At 44.1% G+C, this 18,001-nt stretch overlaps 4 protein-coding genes across 4 annotated transcripts; 1 reads left to right on the top strand and 3 right to left on the bottom strand.

The window, feature by feature from the left end:
• Positions 1–951: 951 nt before the first annotated feature.
• Positions 952–1,178, bottom strand: PHALS_04827 (uncharacterized protein; the record flags this gene model as incomplete). The annotated part of the gene is made up of 2 exons (XM_024718674.1): positions 952–1,021; positions 1,096–1,178. 2 exons carry the CDS (start codon positions 1,176–1,178, stop codon positions 952–954), a joined length of 153 nt encoding a protein of 50 aa, XP_024584049.1.
• Positions 1,179–5,195: 4,017 nt separating this feature from the next.
• PHALS_04826 (uncharacterized protein) lies at positions 5,196–5,437 on the bottom strand (the record flags this gene model as incomplete). Its single annotated transcript, XM_024718673.1, has 2 exons — positions 5,196–5,248; positions 5,320–5,437. The coding sequence occupies 2 exons, from the start codon at positions 5,435–5,437 to the stop codon at positions 5,196–5,198; spliced, it is 171 nt and encodes a 56-aa protein (XP_024584048.1).
• A 4,465-nt stretch (positions 5,438–9,902) lies between these two features.
• Positions 9,903–10,391, bottom strand: PHALS_04825 (uncharacterized protein; the record flags this gene model as incomplete). Its single annotated transcript, XM_024718672.1, has 1 exon — positions 9,903–10,391. One exon carries the CDS (start codon positions 10,389–10,391, stop codon positions 9,903–9,905), a length of 489 nt encoding a protein of 162 aa, XP_024584047.1.
• A 5,204-nt stretch (positions 10,392–15,595) lies between these two features.
• PHALS_04824 (metal-dependent amidohydrolase 3) lies at positions 15,596–18,000 on the top strand (the record flags this gene model as incomplete). Its single annotated transcript, XM_024718671.1, has 8 exons — positions 15,596–16,135; positions 16,202–16,244; positions 16,304–16,557; positions 16,632–16,764; positions 16,833–17,465; positions 17,528–17,549; positions 17,627–17,750; positions 17,803–18,000. The coding sequence occupies 8 exons, from the start codon at positions 15,596–15,598 to the stop codon at positions 17,998–18,000; spliced, it is 1,947 nt and encodes a 648-aa protein (XP_024584046.1).
• Position 18,001: the final 1 nt, after the last annotated feature.

Here is an 18,001-nt window from a genome sequence, read left to right as displayed (position 1 = left end):
ACCCAATAAGTGCGATAAATAATGAAATCTAATGAAAAGAATCGCTGGGTCTCTCTGTCGCACTGTATAAACACAGTCTGCTACAAACACTCCCGTTCCACGCAAAAGAACTTGATAAAGTTTGCTAGGAGTGCAGACTAAGTTAGAAAGCAAAACAGGCACTAGCATTAAAAATGTCGAGCTAATTGTTTGTGTACATTTCTTACAGCCATATAAATATCAAAGTATCTATAGAGTTCCAGCTCTTTTCAAAATATATTATGTTTGGTTGTATATTATATTAAGCAATTTATTACCTTGATCACAAAATGTAGAAGAAGGTTTTTTCTTTGATATAAGATGCTATGAGGTTCGTATTAACCTGGTGGCGTGGGTCGAGTGGTCAATGCTTCTGGACCTAACGTTGTGTGGCGCGGGTTCGAGCCCCTCCGCGGACAAAATCGTAATCGTACCAGACATGCAAGAAATGTCAGCTGCATGCAAAATATTACCGACGACTGCCAATAAGGGATTTGGGATGGCGATTCGTACAAGAAAAATCAAGAATTAAAATCAAGAAAAGATACCCTGGAGGAATGAAGCAAGGTACTATCTTAGTCAGGGCCGAGTAGGTATAGCCGTGTAATAAGATAGTACATAGCAACTTTCAACTGAGGTTCGTATTACCCAGCATTCTAGCTGATACTTTTTCGATGCAAGAGCCTGGCAGCAGTGTGACCTAAAATACAGAGCCTTGAGCGGTTAGCCTTTTTGACATTGAAGCGGGCTCAGTCTGATTTCGTAATTTGTTTATTTTGGTTTTTACATACCTATTTCACTGATGAATCAATTACTTTCTTCATTCAATCCGGGCATAAAATGAAAGACACTTGTACCAGACACAATTCGACAGATGCCCATAAATTGCATAATGGTTACACATCTGCGGCCGGGTTGTAAAAGGGCATTGTTTCAGTACGTTTGGAGGGCAATGTCATCCATCGAAGTCAGGAGACCCATAGCACATGCACTTACTTGCCAGCTATCTAGACGGCGTCGCGAGAAAGCAATTTATTTTATTCACCCGCACTAGTGTATGCGTTATACAGCGCATACTTAGGCGCCGCGCGCTCAAGGAACTGCATTTGAAAGCGGACGGATGTCGTTATCGTTGTCTCAATAAACATTACGACTTCCATCGCATATTTTTTCCCCAGCCGGTTGATATGCATCTTAAGAGCGCTATTACAGCGCTTGATTGGGTAATACATCATTGAATAGGGCCCCGTAACGGATCACGATCTGCTGTGTCGTGTACGTGTACATCAAACCACTTGAAAGTACTAAGGTCTGGAACTGATGATATCCTTGAATGGGGGTCCGTGGGACAGTGCAAAGCACCCCATTGTAACTGGTATGTAACTAGGGTTGCCGTGCACGCTGCACAAAGAATATTTTGAGTCTTAGTGTGCGGGTGAACAAGCGAAAAGAGGCTGGGCTCTTGCGCTCGTATCAGGAGCGAAACCGCGAGCATTTACCGAGCTTAAAATCCCGTGTATATAGGCGTGCAAGAGATCCGCCACTGTGCATTGAGAATTGTAGCAGGCCATTATCAGGACTTGGTGTTCTGCAGAAGCTGATATGACTCTCGCGCTGCGCGTGTTGACAGGCAATCTTGAATCGCAAAGCAGATTCAACTCGTTGTGTTGTCATGACTTTTGCAGTGGAATGCCGTAACACTCTCCAGCAAAGGGGGTGACAGAATCTCTGCAGAGGCACTACAAAGCTTTGACAGCATCTCATCTTCAGTGGGAGGCTCACTCGTATGCTTTACAGTAAAGAACGGGGGCGCTTGGCCGGTGCTTGAAGAGTCGCAATGACCGCTCTCACACGAGAACAGCCAGGCTTTTTCGCCGAGAATGACTTAAAGATCGTTAGTCGCGAGGTTTGTGTATTTTCTGTAGTCCCGTTAAGTCGGAAAGGGATGCTAGCGAATAACCTTTTAATTTTGATGGTTCTTGTAGGAGAAGACTCGATTTGGTGAAAATAGAGGGGGAAAGCTCCAAGCGCAGTTGTTAAAAGCTTATTTTTACGCAATGTCTTAAGAGACAAAAGAAGTGTAGTCCCAGTGTAGCCTACACCCTGGTGAAAAGAGTGTATTGGGATATTTTGTATTATGGTGTTATTACAGCTAAATGTTATATCTAAATCCCAGAAGTACCAAAGTAGTGGTACTGGTGAGGACGTTAGGACTCTGAGACAGAATATCATGACTCACGTAGATTGTGTTCTCGAGTTGTGCAGTAATCAGAGATTGATCATAAAACATAGTACACCACTCATGTAGAATAACAGTTCAAATAATTCTAAATTATCCCTCAAAGCTTACGTGTAATTGAATACTTATCAAGACTCTCAGTTCCGCTCCTGGGGAAAGCGAAGGGACCAAAGTTTAAGCGTTGTGAACGGACTCTTCCGTCATTTTTTCTGTCTGCAAGATGCATCTCAATTCCATTGCAAGCACTGTCGTCATAGACAGTATGAATGTATACTTCTCTCAAAAGTTGTTTTGAATTTTTTTAACCTTCATGGCAATGTCTCCGTACAACCATACTTGATCATCGATAAACAAATTCGGGAGGTGGAGAGCGGGAACCACGGACACTTTCTACGTCGATTCAATTCTGGTTGGAGGGCAGACATAGTAGGCGAAACAAGTTTCCGTGCTCTTACAACGAAGAAGTATTCACCTCGAAGAGTCCCCGTTTACGAAGGCGTAAAGGTTCAGTCCGTGCACATGAACCATAACTGAAACAGAGTGCATTTAAAGCTAGATATTCAGATAGCTCTACGATCTTAAAGCACATAAATTGAAGATTAATGCTACTTAGACTAATACGAAATATATACCTCACTTTATCCTACAAAAACTGTCTTTATTTTCTGATGTGCGGCTTGCAGCCCCCGAGTGCTACTCATTTTCTTTTTCACGACTTCATCAATATCAAAAATAACGTAATTACGGTCATTATAAATATTCACATCCAAAACCAGGTGTGATGTGAGTTTCGCATAATTGCACCGTATTGTTAAAACAACTGTGCCAAATGCACATAACCGAGTTCACAAAATTACTGTTATTGCTACGTCACATTCTGCCTCACTGATTCAAGGACCGCACTAAGATTCACCCTTACTTTGTATTTGTGACCACTGCAACAATGCTTGTCGTCTATCGCCGCCGTGTTCGAAATAATTCTGTATGAAGATATCATTTCTTCATGGTAATATTCCCAAGTGACTATTTGAGTGCCGACCGAACATCCCAGCCCTCACGTGGCGATACACGGCCTCGGCCTAGCAATTTCATAAAATGGTGACGCTCACTAGGATCTGTGTTCCGCTGTACGAGTCCCCGACATCGAGCCTTTTCTCATGGTGGAAAGTGTATGATACCTCCGCAAAGCAGATTCCAGCTTGAGCTACTGTGAGCTCAAACATCACGTCGCTCGTGCATACATGATTACGCCATGATCATCCGTTCGTATATGCTCACCACCTTGAAGCAAAGCCTTTAAACGCCTTTGTCTGCCGGCTTTCCATCTACATCGAGAGCAAAACGAACCCGAGAAAGTGCGTCGTGAGCACATCAGTTCACACACCATTACTCGTCAAATATGCTGTCTGAGCTTAGATCAGCAGTGGTTGGCAAGAATATACCCTCCGTGAGGGATATACCTTGGGTACTTAATGCTGAGAGACTGCTGATGAGTAATAAACTTAGTTGGTACACTTAGTGAAGATACCGTACCGATTTACTCGTGTCAAGACTTTACAAGCAAGCGTTAACAAAGCAGTCATTTTCATATCATGTCTTGCAGAAAGCGCAAAGTGGACATCGACAAAACAAACCATCACCTCAACTTTCTACTTGTTCAAGTTTCATCTCTTCATCACATTGCCGTAACAGTCTTCGAACAAGGGTCAGTTCTGCCGCAAGGCGGGTGTCAGTCCCTTGTTTAAAGTGCATTGAGATAAAAGACCCTGTGTCTTTTTAAGAGATGAAGACCGAGAGTATATCAGGTCGCAAGCGGACACGGCACCAGGGCAATCTTGGTGGAGTGGAACCTCAAACTCTAACGCGTCCTTCGACAGAGGATATCCTTATTACCTCACCGGGTAATGGGAACAGCTCTAGTGATAGCTTTGAATCATAAAATGCTCGACGCAAGAGTAGACAATCCTTAATAACTATACTGTGCCGGCGGGGGTCAACTTTCCGGCGGCTGAAACTCGGGACCTTTCGAGGTAGTGACTCTTTCCGAGAGTCTTGGTGTGCGTCCGGGGATAGGGCAACCCAGCTCACAAACTCGATGCCTGATCTTCGACATTGAGGCGCCTGGCTAGGGCACTTCTCGCGGCAACATATCGTGTCGCTGTTTCAGATTAGGGGAAGGTCAGCTCCACGAGACGACAAACATGTTGCTTTATCTTCAACAAAACCAATCACACCCGACTGGGCAAAATTGCGGTACGTTCTCAGTCATCCCACATTGAGCACAGAATGATTTTGCATTCTAGTTGGGATGTATATGAAAAGTAATTTGGATCCTCCTTTATCTACGACCATGTTCGTCCGATGTGTTGGTCGCAACTCAGTATATTGACCCGCGGACCCAGAATACTCAGATAGATCGATTGCATTCAGTGCAAAAGTTTATTTCGCAACTTAGTAAAGTGTATCTCGCCTGTATATGGCATTGATATGCTGCTTTGTTTGTCTTGGATCTCCACCATAGCTTTCCGAGCCTGCGCATGACGCACAATCGCATTGAGATAGAATCAATAATCTTGCAAAGAAGCGCGAAGCGCATCCAGACTGATATAAACAAGTCCATCACGATTACTCACCATCTCTCATCAAGATCGAAGCTACTTCCTGTCAGTGTCGAAGGCAGCCGAGGGCTACTAATCCATTTTTATAGAGAGTGGTATGGCCTGCGAAGGCAAGTGCCGCGTTTCAGGGTATACGCTCTGCCAAGGCGCAACTCGCTTCAGCATCGTGATCACTCCAAGTGTTTTGGGTACAATCTTCCACAGCGAGATTCACATGATTGTCTCACTACCTAATTCCAGTTGGTCGCATACAATCTGGTCTGCAAATACTATTTTTCGGAATAACGCCGTAAGCCGCAAATATCTGATTGACACACCAGCTACCGACCAGTTATGTTGGCAACGCCAATTTCGTGAGGGAGCATGGCTGTATCTTCACTGGTTACAATATTACTAACAATAACATAATGGAAAAGCCCACTGAGATCACATGTTAAAGATTACCGAACGCGTCTTTTAAAACACACGAATTTTTAGTGAGCTGCCGACACTCTGTCGGAGCCAACAGACTGACCAAAGATACCGTCGAATGCGGTGAGCGCCCAAAACGGTAAACACGCATATGAGCTCTCCTCGATGTCACAAGGAGCAGTGCGTTCTTTCTCTTTAAAAGTTGACCTTGAAACCATCATCGTGAGGCACCACTACAACGCAGAGTGACATGAGGGTCAGTTTTATTGCATCAAGCGATGAGGTGGGGTACGATTGCGTCGGGGTGCAATTGCGCGCTTTGATCAAACGGCATCCGAGTTTCAGGTTTAACGCATCTTATACTGCTCAGCAACGCAACACATCTCTGTATCACATCAAGTCAATTCGGCTAAAATCTTACCTCAAAATTATATACCGTAAAATAGACGACAATCTTAGTTATAAAAAATTGGCGGCGGTATCGCTGCATGCAGCGAAAAATCATCTGATTAGTTCACAAATGGCTTGCAGTCAAATAGGTAAATCCGAAAAGTTATTCAGGCATATTTCGTTGCGAGTAGCCCTTGTCATGGACATGATAGTTTTCTCGTCGGCTTATAGGAAGAAAATATCAAATGCGGTTATGCGCCATCCGCATCTTGGAGTATAGCACAGTCCATGGTAAGCGTTGAAATGTCTTGTACAACACGGAACGGCCGATCTAGGATGGGAAAAACTCAACTCAGTCGAGGAAATTCTGATAAGCCTAAATCTGGTCGCCCTCAAGGCCTTTTAGGACCCCAAATACCGTCTCTTCCTGCTGCATACAATTCCAGCTGACATCGTCTTTACGAGGATTGGTTAGGGTTAGTGACCTGTCGGCATCAAATGCACTGCTTTTATGAACACAGTTGGCCAGTTTAAACCACATGCTTGAGCTTTAGGCAATAGTCAAAACACAATGGCCGTTATTGTTGCGGTATTTACCCGCATGCCATATTTTTTAATGAAGCAACTCAAAAAGGTTTTACAAGCGACAAAGAGACCCTTGCTTCTGCTCACAAATAGCTTAATCAGGTGCACACGCGTGCGTTTTTTCGTACGTGTTTAATGTGGTTCCACACATCCGACTTCCCGTGCACTGTACAACTATGAACAAATCTATTCTTATATAGGTCAGTGAAACAACCAGACGATTGATTGTTGCTGTTGCATTAGACGGTCTCTGTGACGTAACCAGTCACTCTCAAAGCATCCCGCATGGAGTAATCACAACAGTGAGATACATAGTACTGTCTCTCATCGGCAGGTTACAATGTTCATGAAGTCAAATCATAACCGTAGCATATTTTGATTAGTAAACAAGGCTTCCGTCAGAATATGGCTATATTTAGCTACTTTAAGCTTTCAGAACTCGCCAATAACCATTGGCCTTTCTGACACAGAAAGTAGGCAGTATTTTGTTTTATTCAAACCATATTTGTGCTTCGCACGAACAAAAGGTCAGTGATGTCATACTATTATCTTGGCAACGGTCACTGATGTGTGGCAAAAACTTACTATCGGGAGCCAAACCAATCTCATGATGCACTCCACTATCTGAGAGTAATATCGTGGTGGACATCTCGTCGACGATGAGCTATCATCAAACATAACAACGGTTTTGTGAAAAAAAATCAGATATTTTCGCACCCAAAGCTCTGCGATTGCCTGCAATGGCAGCTTTTCTATGATGAAGGGCGAGCTGAGCTCCTCTGGTGTCAAATTGAACCATTCGGTGATATCACAGTCTTTACCATTCCTTGCACATAATTTTGGTAGAGAGTCTATTCAAGTTTTGCCCAGTTTCTTGCAAAGTTAATGAGAGGGGATTTTCTTATCTCGTTCACTCCACTCCTATGCAAATATTCATTCTAACAACTTACGTGGACGGCTTCACAATAGGTCGCAATTGTCATGAACTGTTCTTTCAAATATCACTCTGGGGACTACGACAATGATAATATTTTTCCGTCTCAACTAAGACGCAATTCGGAGACCGCAATATACAAACACACTTTTCCGTCTAATTTGGGATAGCGTCTAAATTCCACATTTGCCCCTCATACTCAACGAACACAGCAATACAATTTCGCACTAATCCATGCTTTACCCGACTCATTCCTACACCAAAAATGTATCTTGCTTCCCGGTGTCGACGATCTCTAACTAACCAAAGCTCCATTTTGAAATGGTGACACTAAACATGTTTGAGTTCCAGTCTATCCATGGCTGCTTAGGTTACAGCCGGACCATATATCGAATGAGATCGATATCAAGTCTATGAACAGAGAAAAACAACTTTCAATACTGTTATTGTCTTCAAAATAAACTTAAAGACTCAACACTACCATCGACAGTTCTAGCAGTGTCTTCATCACAGGAGACACGGGTATCGCAAATATTTGGCAAAGCTCAAAATGCTTTTGGCTGATATTTACAAAAAGAATTGTTACGGCGTCACGAAGCTCAAATAAGTAAAATTTTAAGCCAGCAACTTTTGACCGCGCTCACTACCCCTCCCATATCGAGTTACATTAAAACTGGATCCGAGTGACCAAGGCCTTGTTCTTCCTATGTAGACCACCCTGCACATACTCTAGTCGGAGAAGGTTCGCTGAACGACTTTGCTTGAGGAAATAATACTTGGAACCTCACACTCTCACGTATGTAACATTGTTAGAGCCGAAGAATTGATCAGCCGGTAAGGGATTTAGTTTTTCCTCTTCGCTACGTCTAAGGACCATCGCTTCTTGCGTGCTCGTACGATTTGCTGTCAGTACCCAGCCGGCCCTACATTAATCCTTTCAATACGATTTTGCAATAAATAGCTCATCGACAGGCTAACTCCAAAGGTAGCTTGCTTTCCAGGGAATAATGCATGCTCCCAAGTTATGCTGTTGTCATAAATCCTTTCAGAGGGAAGTCGCGAAACATCTTTTGCCATCACTATTTTCATGGTAAGTGTTTAGGGGTTTATTAAAACGGACAGTCTTGTAAACACTATATGCCTTGTCGAGCCAGCCAAACATGTTCTAATACCCCAGTCTGTTATGCCAAGGCGAAATACAAAGGTCGAGTAATCTAGAGGTTACCACGTTTCAGTTGCTAGGGATAAAGTCATTTGTTACAGAAGCGGAGCAGCTTCTTCGGTCACCAAAGCATGCAATTGTGGCATTAGGAATTAGGATTGGAGGTGAGTGTAGAAAGTAGTCGAGCTACCGAACTGGAGGCGCACTTAGTATCTTTACTATCGAAAGTCCATTTGTATAAATGGGGGCTTCCATCCTGTCTAAATGGACCGAATATCGATCAAAATTCAAGCTGCGGAGTCATCGAGATATATCTTGAGGGGTATGAAAGAGCATTTATTACAGTCGCCGCGGTATGGGTGTTGCCAAAGCTTACGTTTAAAAAAGGAAAGAAGAGCAATTCCTTGATTAGATAAATATCGGGTTTATGTGGTGCAATAACGCTAATTTTTTCTCCTATCTGTTCATGAAAGAATAAAGGGTACAATAACTCTGGGTGGAGCGCCTTATCTTACTCTTGCTTATAGACTAAAATAATCCAAGCAAAAGTCATAATACGATCTTGTACCACAGTTGCGTTGAATATTCTGAGATCCATTAGCAAGTAAATGATAAGAATATGGCTGGATTCTTCAAAATTGCTGATCCTCTTCGTGACTCCATACGCAGTCAGATTTCTTGAGAGTCAAATCATCCATAACTGATGGCAAACGTGTATTAGTGGGAGTATCAGCATATCCAGCCATAGTCAATTTCTTCGACTTTCCTGTACACACATTCTTCTGTCGTGAGGGGGCAACCACCGGCATCTTTCCCTTATGAATTATTTTTGTTGGGCAAATTGCCTTGCCCATCAACGATTCATTCGTCTTCAAGTGGCCAGTTTCGGGCACTACTTGACCTATCGACACACTTCTTGGATGACCATTCGCGGCCACTGCATACGACTACGTATCTACCCTGACCTGAGGAATGTCATTTGAGTGACACGTACCAATGTATCAAAATTTATTTCCAGCAGCACGCCACTACCAAGCGCGCTTCTCTGGTACACAGCGATAACGAGTTCATTATTCCCAAGAGATTCGCCTACGCCAGGAGAGATACCAATCGATTCATGGTTCATGCTTCTCAAGCCGCGGTATACCTAAATCAGATCATACCCTTTGTTCATCTCGAGGACTGAGAATTCTTCCTTCGAGTTGAAGTCTTCAAACTTCAGTTGATGATCAGCCATAGTTTTGTTTGCGGTGACCACTGCATCAGTGGCCAAAATTGATGAGATGTAGCCATTGCTTTCATCTAGTACATTCGAAAGCACTGAATCCATATCAGCAACACTTCGCTTAAGCGCGTAGTTACGCGACGTGCCGGAGTCAATCAAGACTCTAAACGTTCGACCGTAACCTTCACACTCGCTGTGACAACACAAGGAGACCACGTCGTTAACAAAAAACAACGATCCTTCGAAAGCTAAACCCTCATGAGTGGCTCTACCACCACACCCACAAGAGCTTACAGCTGCCCAAGTAGACTGCCCTGCATCTATTGGGTTTGACGTTCTCGTGGTATTGGTACCACGTGATTCGAGACCATTACAATAACAGCCGTATTGATAAATTTGTGACAACCATAGCGGATGGAAGCGAATTGTTGACATCCATAACAGCAAACTTGCTGCCTACAAACAGTCACCGCGCTAAGCTCCATCAATTCCGGAACTCCGGTAGCAGCAGTCACTGTTTCCATCGGGTTGACCGATTGATCACATGCATGACGCTGACAATAGTCCTCACGCAATGCAACCATAATTGCATCTTCCAGAGTCGTCGGGCTCTGGTGAAAGACTTCAAACTTTGGATGACCATAGGTTAGTCCCTCCATAAACACGGTGACCATCACTGCCTGTAGCAGTGGTCCACTTGCCATACTGACACGAAGCTTCTGCACATATCCGTACAATGTGCCGTTGTCTTGACGGCATGGCAAAAACTTTGACTGTTGTCGAGATGCCATATTTGATGGAAGAAACATCGATTCTATGGTGTTCTTCAACTCTTGCCATATTTCAAAGTAGCCAGAGCGGTTGACTTCACACGTCATCACCCAAACCTTTGCACGGTCACCCAAATGCGTCATGACAAATGCCAGTCGGCTAAGTCATCACGAATTTGAGCCATCGCGACAGCGATTTCCGTTTCTCGCTGCCAGAACGCAAGATTTTGTCTTCGTCCCCGTGAAACGTCTTACGTTGATTTGACGGAACCTACTTGCAAAATATAGTCTTTCTTGTATACAAGAGACCAAACTTCGCGATTGCCACCATCATGAGGCTTTTCAGACGCAAGCTATTCGCCAGTGACCCTGGCGCAGTCAGTGCTTCACAGACAGCACACCGATCTGGCGGTGTGATCTCTGTGATCCGCCTTAAATTTCCAGGCGTTCCGTGTGTACCGACGGTCTCACCATTACTTGTGAAAAAGGTGAAGAAACCGGCGTCGGCACCATTTGCCATTGGATTTTCAATTATTCTTGCTCATCCAGAGCGAAATTTGCTAAGCATTGGGTTATTGCCTCTTAATCCAAATAAAGCATATCAAAGAACGCGTGATCTCCGATCAAAGCTTGCAGCTTCACCACAAACTCCCATTCCGAGTGTGTTAGGAGCGAATAGCCCTCCCTGTTGATCCGATGATGACCACTGCCTGTGGTGTCCAAAATTACATCGAAAATCTATCGAAGTAGTCGGCGCTGGAATGATTACTAGTGCTACTAAGCGTGACGTCACCTGTCCGTGTACACAAACTTTCTAAGAAAGACTTAGATCAACCGACACGACTCACCGCGTGCTGCTCGCTTACAGCGGGCGTTGACTTACGTATAGAGAAGGTAAGGCGACGTGACATTTATTGTTATACCCCCTAGACTTCTAACCTCCCTAACCTGATAAGTACTCCCAGTTTAAATTAACAGAACTGACAGCGATATACGATCATACAGGGTGTATGTGCAGTTGCTGCCAGACACAAAGTTTGTGGCCTACACAACATGCGTAATGGGATCTGGTCAGGTGATCATAGTGATGTGTGTGGCTCTAGATTTTCAAAGGCGTACAAGAGTCAATTCGTGATGATAACTACGTTACGTCGAAAAAGGAGCTGTTAGTCATGACATGTCACCGTATCAAGTATAGACTGGCCATTAGCCACTATTGACAAACCCAAAGGTGTTCTGCTGCCATGTGTATGCTCTAGGTCAACATAGAAGCGGTATAAGTTTGATGCTTGCTCAGTACGCTGCCGGATTCCTAACAGCCCATATCACCAAAAAGCTTATTGGGTTGAAGAAATTAAAGACCGGAGAGTACTAGTCAGTTGCGACGCGCACTTTGAGGAAGGAACCTATGATAATGGAAGGCGCATCTACACCTTAAAAGCGGTGGTTATTTCAGATGACGAAGTGGATGGCGGCAACTTATTGCAGCCTGACGGTACTAATTGTAAAATGAAGGGGTCGCCCGAGATCAAGGCTTTATTTTGAAGGTAAGCAACACGGAAGACACAGCAAATCCAAAACGTGGACTTTGAGGCTGGCGTCAAGCGACATCAGCGCAATCAGCCGTTACAAAAGTGAGCAGAGATATCAAGACCTAAAAGACCAAGTCTGTTTCGATCGTTTGCAAAAATGGCAGCGGTCGAAGGGCCAAGGGGGGCACAGTGAAGCGGTCTACGTTGTGATTTTAGAAAGAGAGAAGCCGACCACGTTTAATTCGGCCGTGAAATTCACCAGCGTAATCAAAAGGAATAAGGCTTGTGAACTGGAAGTCAATTCTCTTTTCAAGAACAAGACGTGAGCATTAATGTTATTCCTTAAGGTCGGAAGGCAATAAAATGTCGGTGGGTGTTTTGGATTACGAAAAATTAATCAGGAGAGGTCGAGCGGTTGAAGCAAGACTTGTGGCCAAATGTTTTCGCAGAAGTACGGTGCCGGCTACGGTGAAGCCTTTACACCGGTCGCCAAGTTTACTTTGATTAGGATTTCGCTCAGTCTAGCATTTAATTACAGTTTGACAATACACTAGATGAAAGTTTAGACGATATTCCTAAACGGGCTGTTTGATGGAAATGTATCCATGGCACAGCCGGACAGAGCCGTGGACGACGAACTCCTTTTGCCAATTAAACGCTCTCCCAACTGTCTCAAGCACTCGCCGCGAATGTGGAACCAGACCATGGTAAATTCATGCTGGATCTATCGTTCAAGAAATTCAAGACCAATTACTGCATCTACGTCTAGCGAGATGATCAAGACCTAATTTTTTCGTGGCTCTTTACGTTAAGAATCTGGTTCTTGCAAGCAACAACGACAGGATTCTTAAGCCAATGAAGATTGCACTGAGTGAACACTTTTACATGACGGACTTGGGCCATCACAAATACTTTCTTGGTATAGAAGCCGAGCAAGATGTGACAAATGAGAGATTGTCGACGCGTCAGACCAAGTTTCAAAAGACAATTTGAGTAAAGTTGGCATGGAGAATAGTAACCCTGTAAAGACCTCTCAAAATCCGGGACTCAAAGCCATGTGCGAAAGAGGTTGCAAGCACGAGAGACTATGTCCGTGGTATCGCATCACAATACTGTTGGTTGCCTGATATACCTCATGAGTGACACTCGGCCGAACCTCGCTGCTGAAGTGAGGTGCCTCAGCTAGTTTTCGGCGCATCCATGCCCTACACACTGGCAAGCACTCAACTGCCTGTTTCGTTACATCCAAGGCTGCATCACGTTTCGAAACGGAGGTATAAATAAACTTAAAGGCTACTCGAATAAAATTTGCCCGGGGGACGAACAAACTCGACGGAGTACAAACGGATACTTGTTTATAATGAACAATAGATGCATCAGTTGGAGTTGCAATGAGCGACGCACGGTGGCGCTATCGTCGACAGAAGTAGAATACATCGCGCTAACGGGCTTGTGGTGCTTTTGTGCGAGCTCGGTGAAATGAAGGTCGACGATCATATTCCCTTGCGCTGGCCAGGAGTTACGAGATTCATTTGCGCGCTAAGCACAACGACACCCGCTATCTTTGTTTGCACGAGAAAGTTGGAGACGGTCAAGTGGTATTGCAGTACTGACCGACAAATGAAAGCGGATCTAGCGACCAATCTAATTCCCGTAATGCAGATCGAAAGTATTCGGGATATCACGACATCAAACCATGTCGTGTTTAGTGGGAGTGTTGCCAATGAGCACCTCGAGCGTACATCTCGTCAGTCATTGGTATTACCAGTTTGGACAGGGGATTTGCGCAAGTTGTAGCTTGCACGCAGGCCAAGTATCCAGGGAAGGCTCTTCACGGGCGCATAAATGGTACATAAAACCAGTAATGAACCCAGTAGAATATTGATAAAAGTTCTAGACAGGCTTAGAGGTAGTAAAGTAAACTAAGGACCTTAATTTATTCCTCTTATATTTTCCAACACACAAGCACTTGCCTTTTAAATAGTCCTATCAAGAGCAAGCGCGTCACGTTCTCCTCATAGTTTTATCGTTCCTATGGTTGTCTCAATAGTAACTAATGGCGGTTTCGTGCAGACTTCTCTGGATATCGCTAACAAAGCTATGAAGTTCTTCGCGAGTCACCGTAGCTACGACATTGTGGTGGCCATGCATGTGTAAGTAGATTGCGTGCCCGAAGGCGGTGTGAATTTCAAATGCATGTCTTCGTCAGCACACACTTTGGAATCCATATTAAAATGACATTGCGGAGCAGAGTCGAAATCATCAAGCCGTTGTGGGCAATAATTATTTACTTTGACAATCTGTGTTGCACCAGTGGTACCGTACGAGTCACGACCCCTGAATTCTATGTCACTAATTTTCACTGAGTTTGGGTTAGTATACGCCAACAAATCTCAGTGCTGTTCTTATATTGGGTCTGAAGGTTGAAACCGGAAGCCTTCATAAACATAGACAGAAATGCTGTTGTGTCGAGAAACTCAACCATGAAGTAAAGAAGATGACACCAGTGGGTTGGCTTACTTCTTGTCGCCTCTTGCGCTTGGCGCAATCGGTTAGACGGTGGTGCCATATATGATTGTTACGCGCTATCTTATGGTTCATTAAACATATGCGTAGTTATACCAGACCATCGTCCAGAGATGGGAGAATATTTGCTGGGTTGGTCACAGTACCGAAATTTTGAAGCGTATTTTTGCGCAAAGTATACAGTTCGTTTATGAGAGGGGATGCCGTTGCACATATAAGCTCGGGGAATATACATCAGATGCGCCATGACTTCAAAACCATTCATCGAAATACAAGCTGACTTTAAAACCATTCATCGAAATACAAGCTCACACACTGTGAGTACCCTAACGAGGCATTCGGTATTGAAGCCAGCTTATGAGCATAGATCCGTAGAGCGTCAAAATTTACCACAACTAGTTCTGCTTCACTAGCGGTAGTCGAGTCACTTACCCCGGGGCGAAGGGTTTAGTGCACGAGGCATCTTTTTATTCGTGGAATATATTTTGTATATCAAAACAAATACAATAAGAGTGTTGTGAAGCTATCCAGCGCTTACATCTACGCAGATGACTGTATAAATTTTGACTGGAGACCACGTAATTCAAGGTATACTTCAATGCACGGCTTATCACAGTTGCACTTATTAGCTAAGAGATTAACTCCTTGATAGGTAGTTCGTACCTCCGCTTACTCAAGTGCAGCTCACACAAAGTTACACGAAAACGAAAGTAAAATAATATAGAATGGCGCATTAGTTGTATATGCGAAACGGTCCTGAGGCGCAGATCACAACAGCAATAATCACGACGATAGAGCTTTTAAAGGGCGAGGACTCGAACAATCTTGTGGCATCAAACAGGTTCGAGGCGGCCGATACTTATCGGCTTGTGGGTGGAGAGACTAACTAACGGGGCTCACTCAGTCGCCTTTTTTTTACACTTGTGTGGAAGAAGGTATATTGTGAACTCAACACTTACACTGGTACATGCCGATATAAATTCAAAAAGAAGTGGGCCTAGCTACTGAAATTTTAGCTGCGCGTGTCCGTCGAATAGAAGCGGCAGCAATGCTGGATCGCTGACTTCGGGCGACTAAAAAAAAAGGCTTTTAGAAATTCAAATCTAACCTCGAGATATTTCTTTTTGTTCTAGCATCAGCTTGTATACTGTGCAAGCAAATAATCTATACATTCACTTTTTGAATATGAAAAAGTTTGTCAATGGCAAGATATGGCAGTGGTCAGATGCTTTCGCGCAATGGATGATTGTATCAGACGACGGCTTCATTATCTCCGTAGGGATTGGGGAACCTCCTCCTACCGATGAAACAGAGGATCTCCATGGCGCGCTGGTGCTACCAGGGCTACACGACTCGCATATTCACGTTTCGATGCTTGGGGAGAGCGCAGAGTGGCTGGACCTGTCGGGATGCTCATCTTATGTCGAGTTTTCAGAGCGTCTTGAACGGTATGCCGCCCATTATCCTGAAAAGGCCTGGATTATTGGAATTGGCTGGGCTCAAGATACGCTTTCGAACGATGCACGGTATCCGAATCGACACGAAATTGATGCCGTGATTCGGGACCGACCAGTACTTCTACATCGCGCGTGCTGGCACATTGCTGTAGCAAACACAAAGGCGCTTCAGATTGCAGGGATAAACGTAAATTCTACATGTCACGACATAGATCATGGAGTTATCGACGTGGATGAGAAGGGAGTGACTGGGGTGCTGAAAGAAGATGTAAGAATGTTTTTTTTTTTCAGAAATGCGAAAACATATTAACAGCGGTCATTGGTTGGAGAGCAGGCTGTGCAGATAGTGGAAAAGCACGCGAATGAGCCGTCGTTAGGTTCGGTATTTTACCGCTGGAATAGTCTTTGGAGATTGACATGCTGTGTAATGACGCAGAACTGCGTCTGAAATATATTAAAAATGCGTTGAAAAGGTGTGTGCAGTCAGGTTTGACTGCACTTCATACAAACGACGAAGATGCATGGCATTTGTATAAAAAGATCCAGAAAGAGGAAGGTTTGCCAGTCCGTGTGTACCTCACACCATCAATTAATGAGCTGAATAATCCTCTGACACCAAAAGCGGGAGCCTGTGAAGGCCTTTTGTCATGCCACCGCTTGAAAATATTTAGCGACGGAAGTCTAGGCGCAGTAAGTCTTTTTGATTCGACTCATATATCCTATGTATATCTTTCAGCATAAAGTAACATCGAATTTTTGTTTAGGAAACTGCAGCGCTCCGAGTTCCGTATAAGGGCACGAGCAACAAAGGAATTCTTATAAATACGAATGAGGAACTTGTAAAAAAAATTCGCAATGCAAATGATGCTGGTTATCGAGTCGAGATACATGCCATTGGTACTGAAACTTTCATCCATACTATCAATACGTTGCGATTAATCTTTGTGTATAAACTGTGAAACCAGGTGATCGTGCGGCCGAGCAAGTTTTGATGGCTTTAAAGTCAGCCAATGTGGGCAAGGAAAGGCGCCCGATTTTGACACACTGTCAAATTCTTGGAGAAGATTTGATCTTTCGGATGAAAGAGCACGGAGTCATTGGGAACATCCAACCTTCATTTACTGTGACGGATGCAGCCTACGTTCGCAAGCGCTTAAATGATGATATTCTTCCGTATTCGTATTGCTGGAAACGTATGCTAGACAATGGTATTGTGTGTGCTGGTGGAAGTGATGCACCTGTCGAGACCTGCAACCCGTTTCAAGGTATATATGATGCTATCTACCGCCACAAGCCTGACCGACCCGAAGACGTCTTCTTGCCGCAGGAGCGCTTATCGTTTAGTGAAGCTTTAGCACTCTACACAAAAGGTGGAGCGTTTGCAGCAATGCAAGAACAAGTTCTCGGTCAACTTTCGCCGAAGTTCCGTGCGGATTTTGTGGTTCTTCGTAAGGATGTGACTTCTAATCATGCTGCGCTCGTGATGCCAGACCTTGTAGAAAGCGTCTGGGTAAATGGGAAAAAGACCTATCAGTATGATCCAGCTGCTAATGAGCTAAATCACATGGTGAAAGACCTAAGGTCTAGCCTTCTGCCAGGTAAGAATGGTCCTCGGCGCGCATGTAAATGCTGTAGGTGATAGGTTTCGTCTAAAGCATAGGAGTAGTATTTCATGGTAATTAGTACCTTTTAAAAGCTTTTGTTTTCTTTATGTGAGGAAGTCATAACAAAATAAACGCAATAGGATGGACTATGGTAGTGCCATTAACGCAACGTCTCCGCGCGTGAACAAGAAGACTATGAGTGAATATATTGGAACTACTGTCGCTCTTGTGGGTGCTGTAGAGAGTCATCGACCAACTGCTGTCGTCTTGCGCACTTCGGTAAGTCGTGAATTCATAGATCGTTTAAGTCTTACTCTCTTGGTGCTGTTAGGATGGAGGGATCGTAAACGTGACGCCACAGCCTGGGAGTGACTATGGTAGCAGATTTGTTGAAGTAATTGGTCGTGTTATTGACAGCGAGACGATCCAAGAATTTAAGACTACGCTTTTTGGTGATAACTTTGACCTAGATGTGTATGACAACTTTGTGCAACTCTCAACCACCAAGTACAAACATTTATTTGGGTAAA

The sequence above is a fragment of the Plasmopara halstedii genome (assembly GCF_900000015.1).
Source record: "Plasmopara halstedii genome assembly, contig: Scaffold_2680, whole genome shotgun sequence".
Lineage (NCBI taxonomy): Eukaryota > Oomycota > Peronosporomycetes > Peronosporales > Peronosporaceae > Plasmopara > Plasmopara halstedii.
Note: the sequence above shows the minus strand (reverse complement) of the source record. Positions and strands in the feature narration are given on the sequence as shown.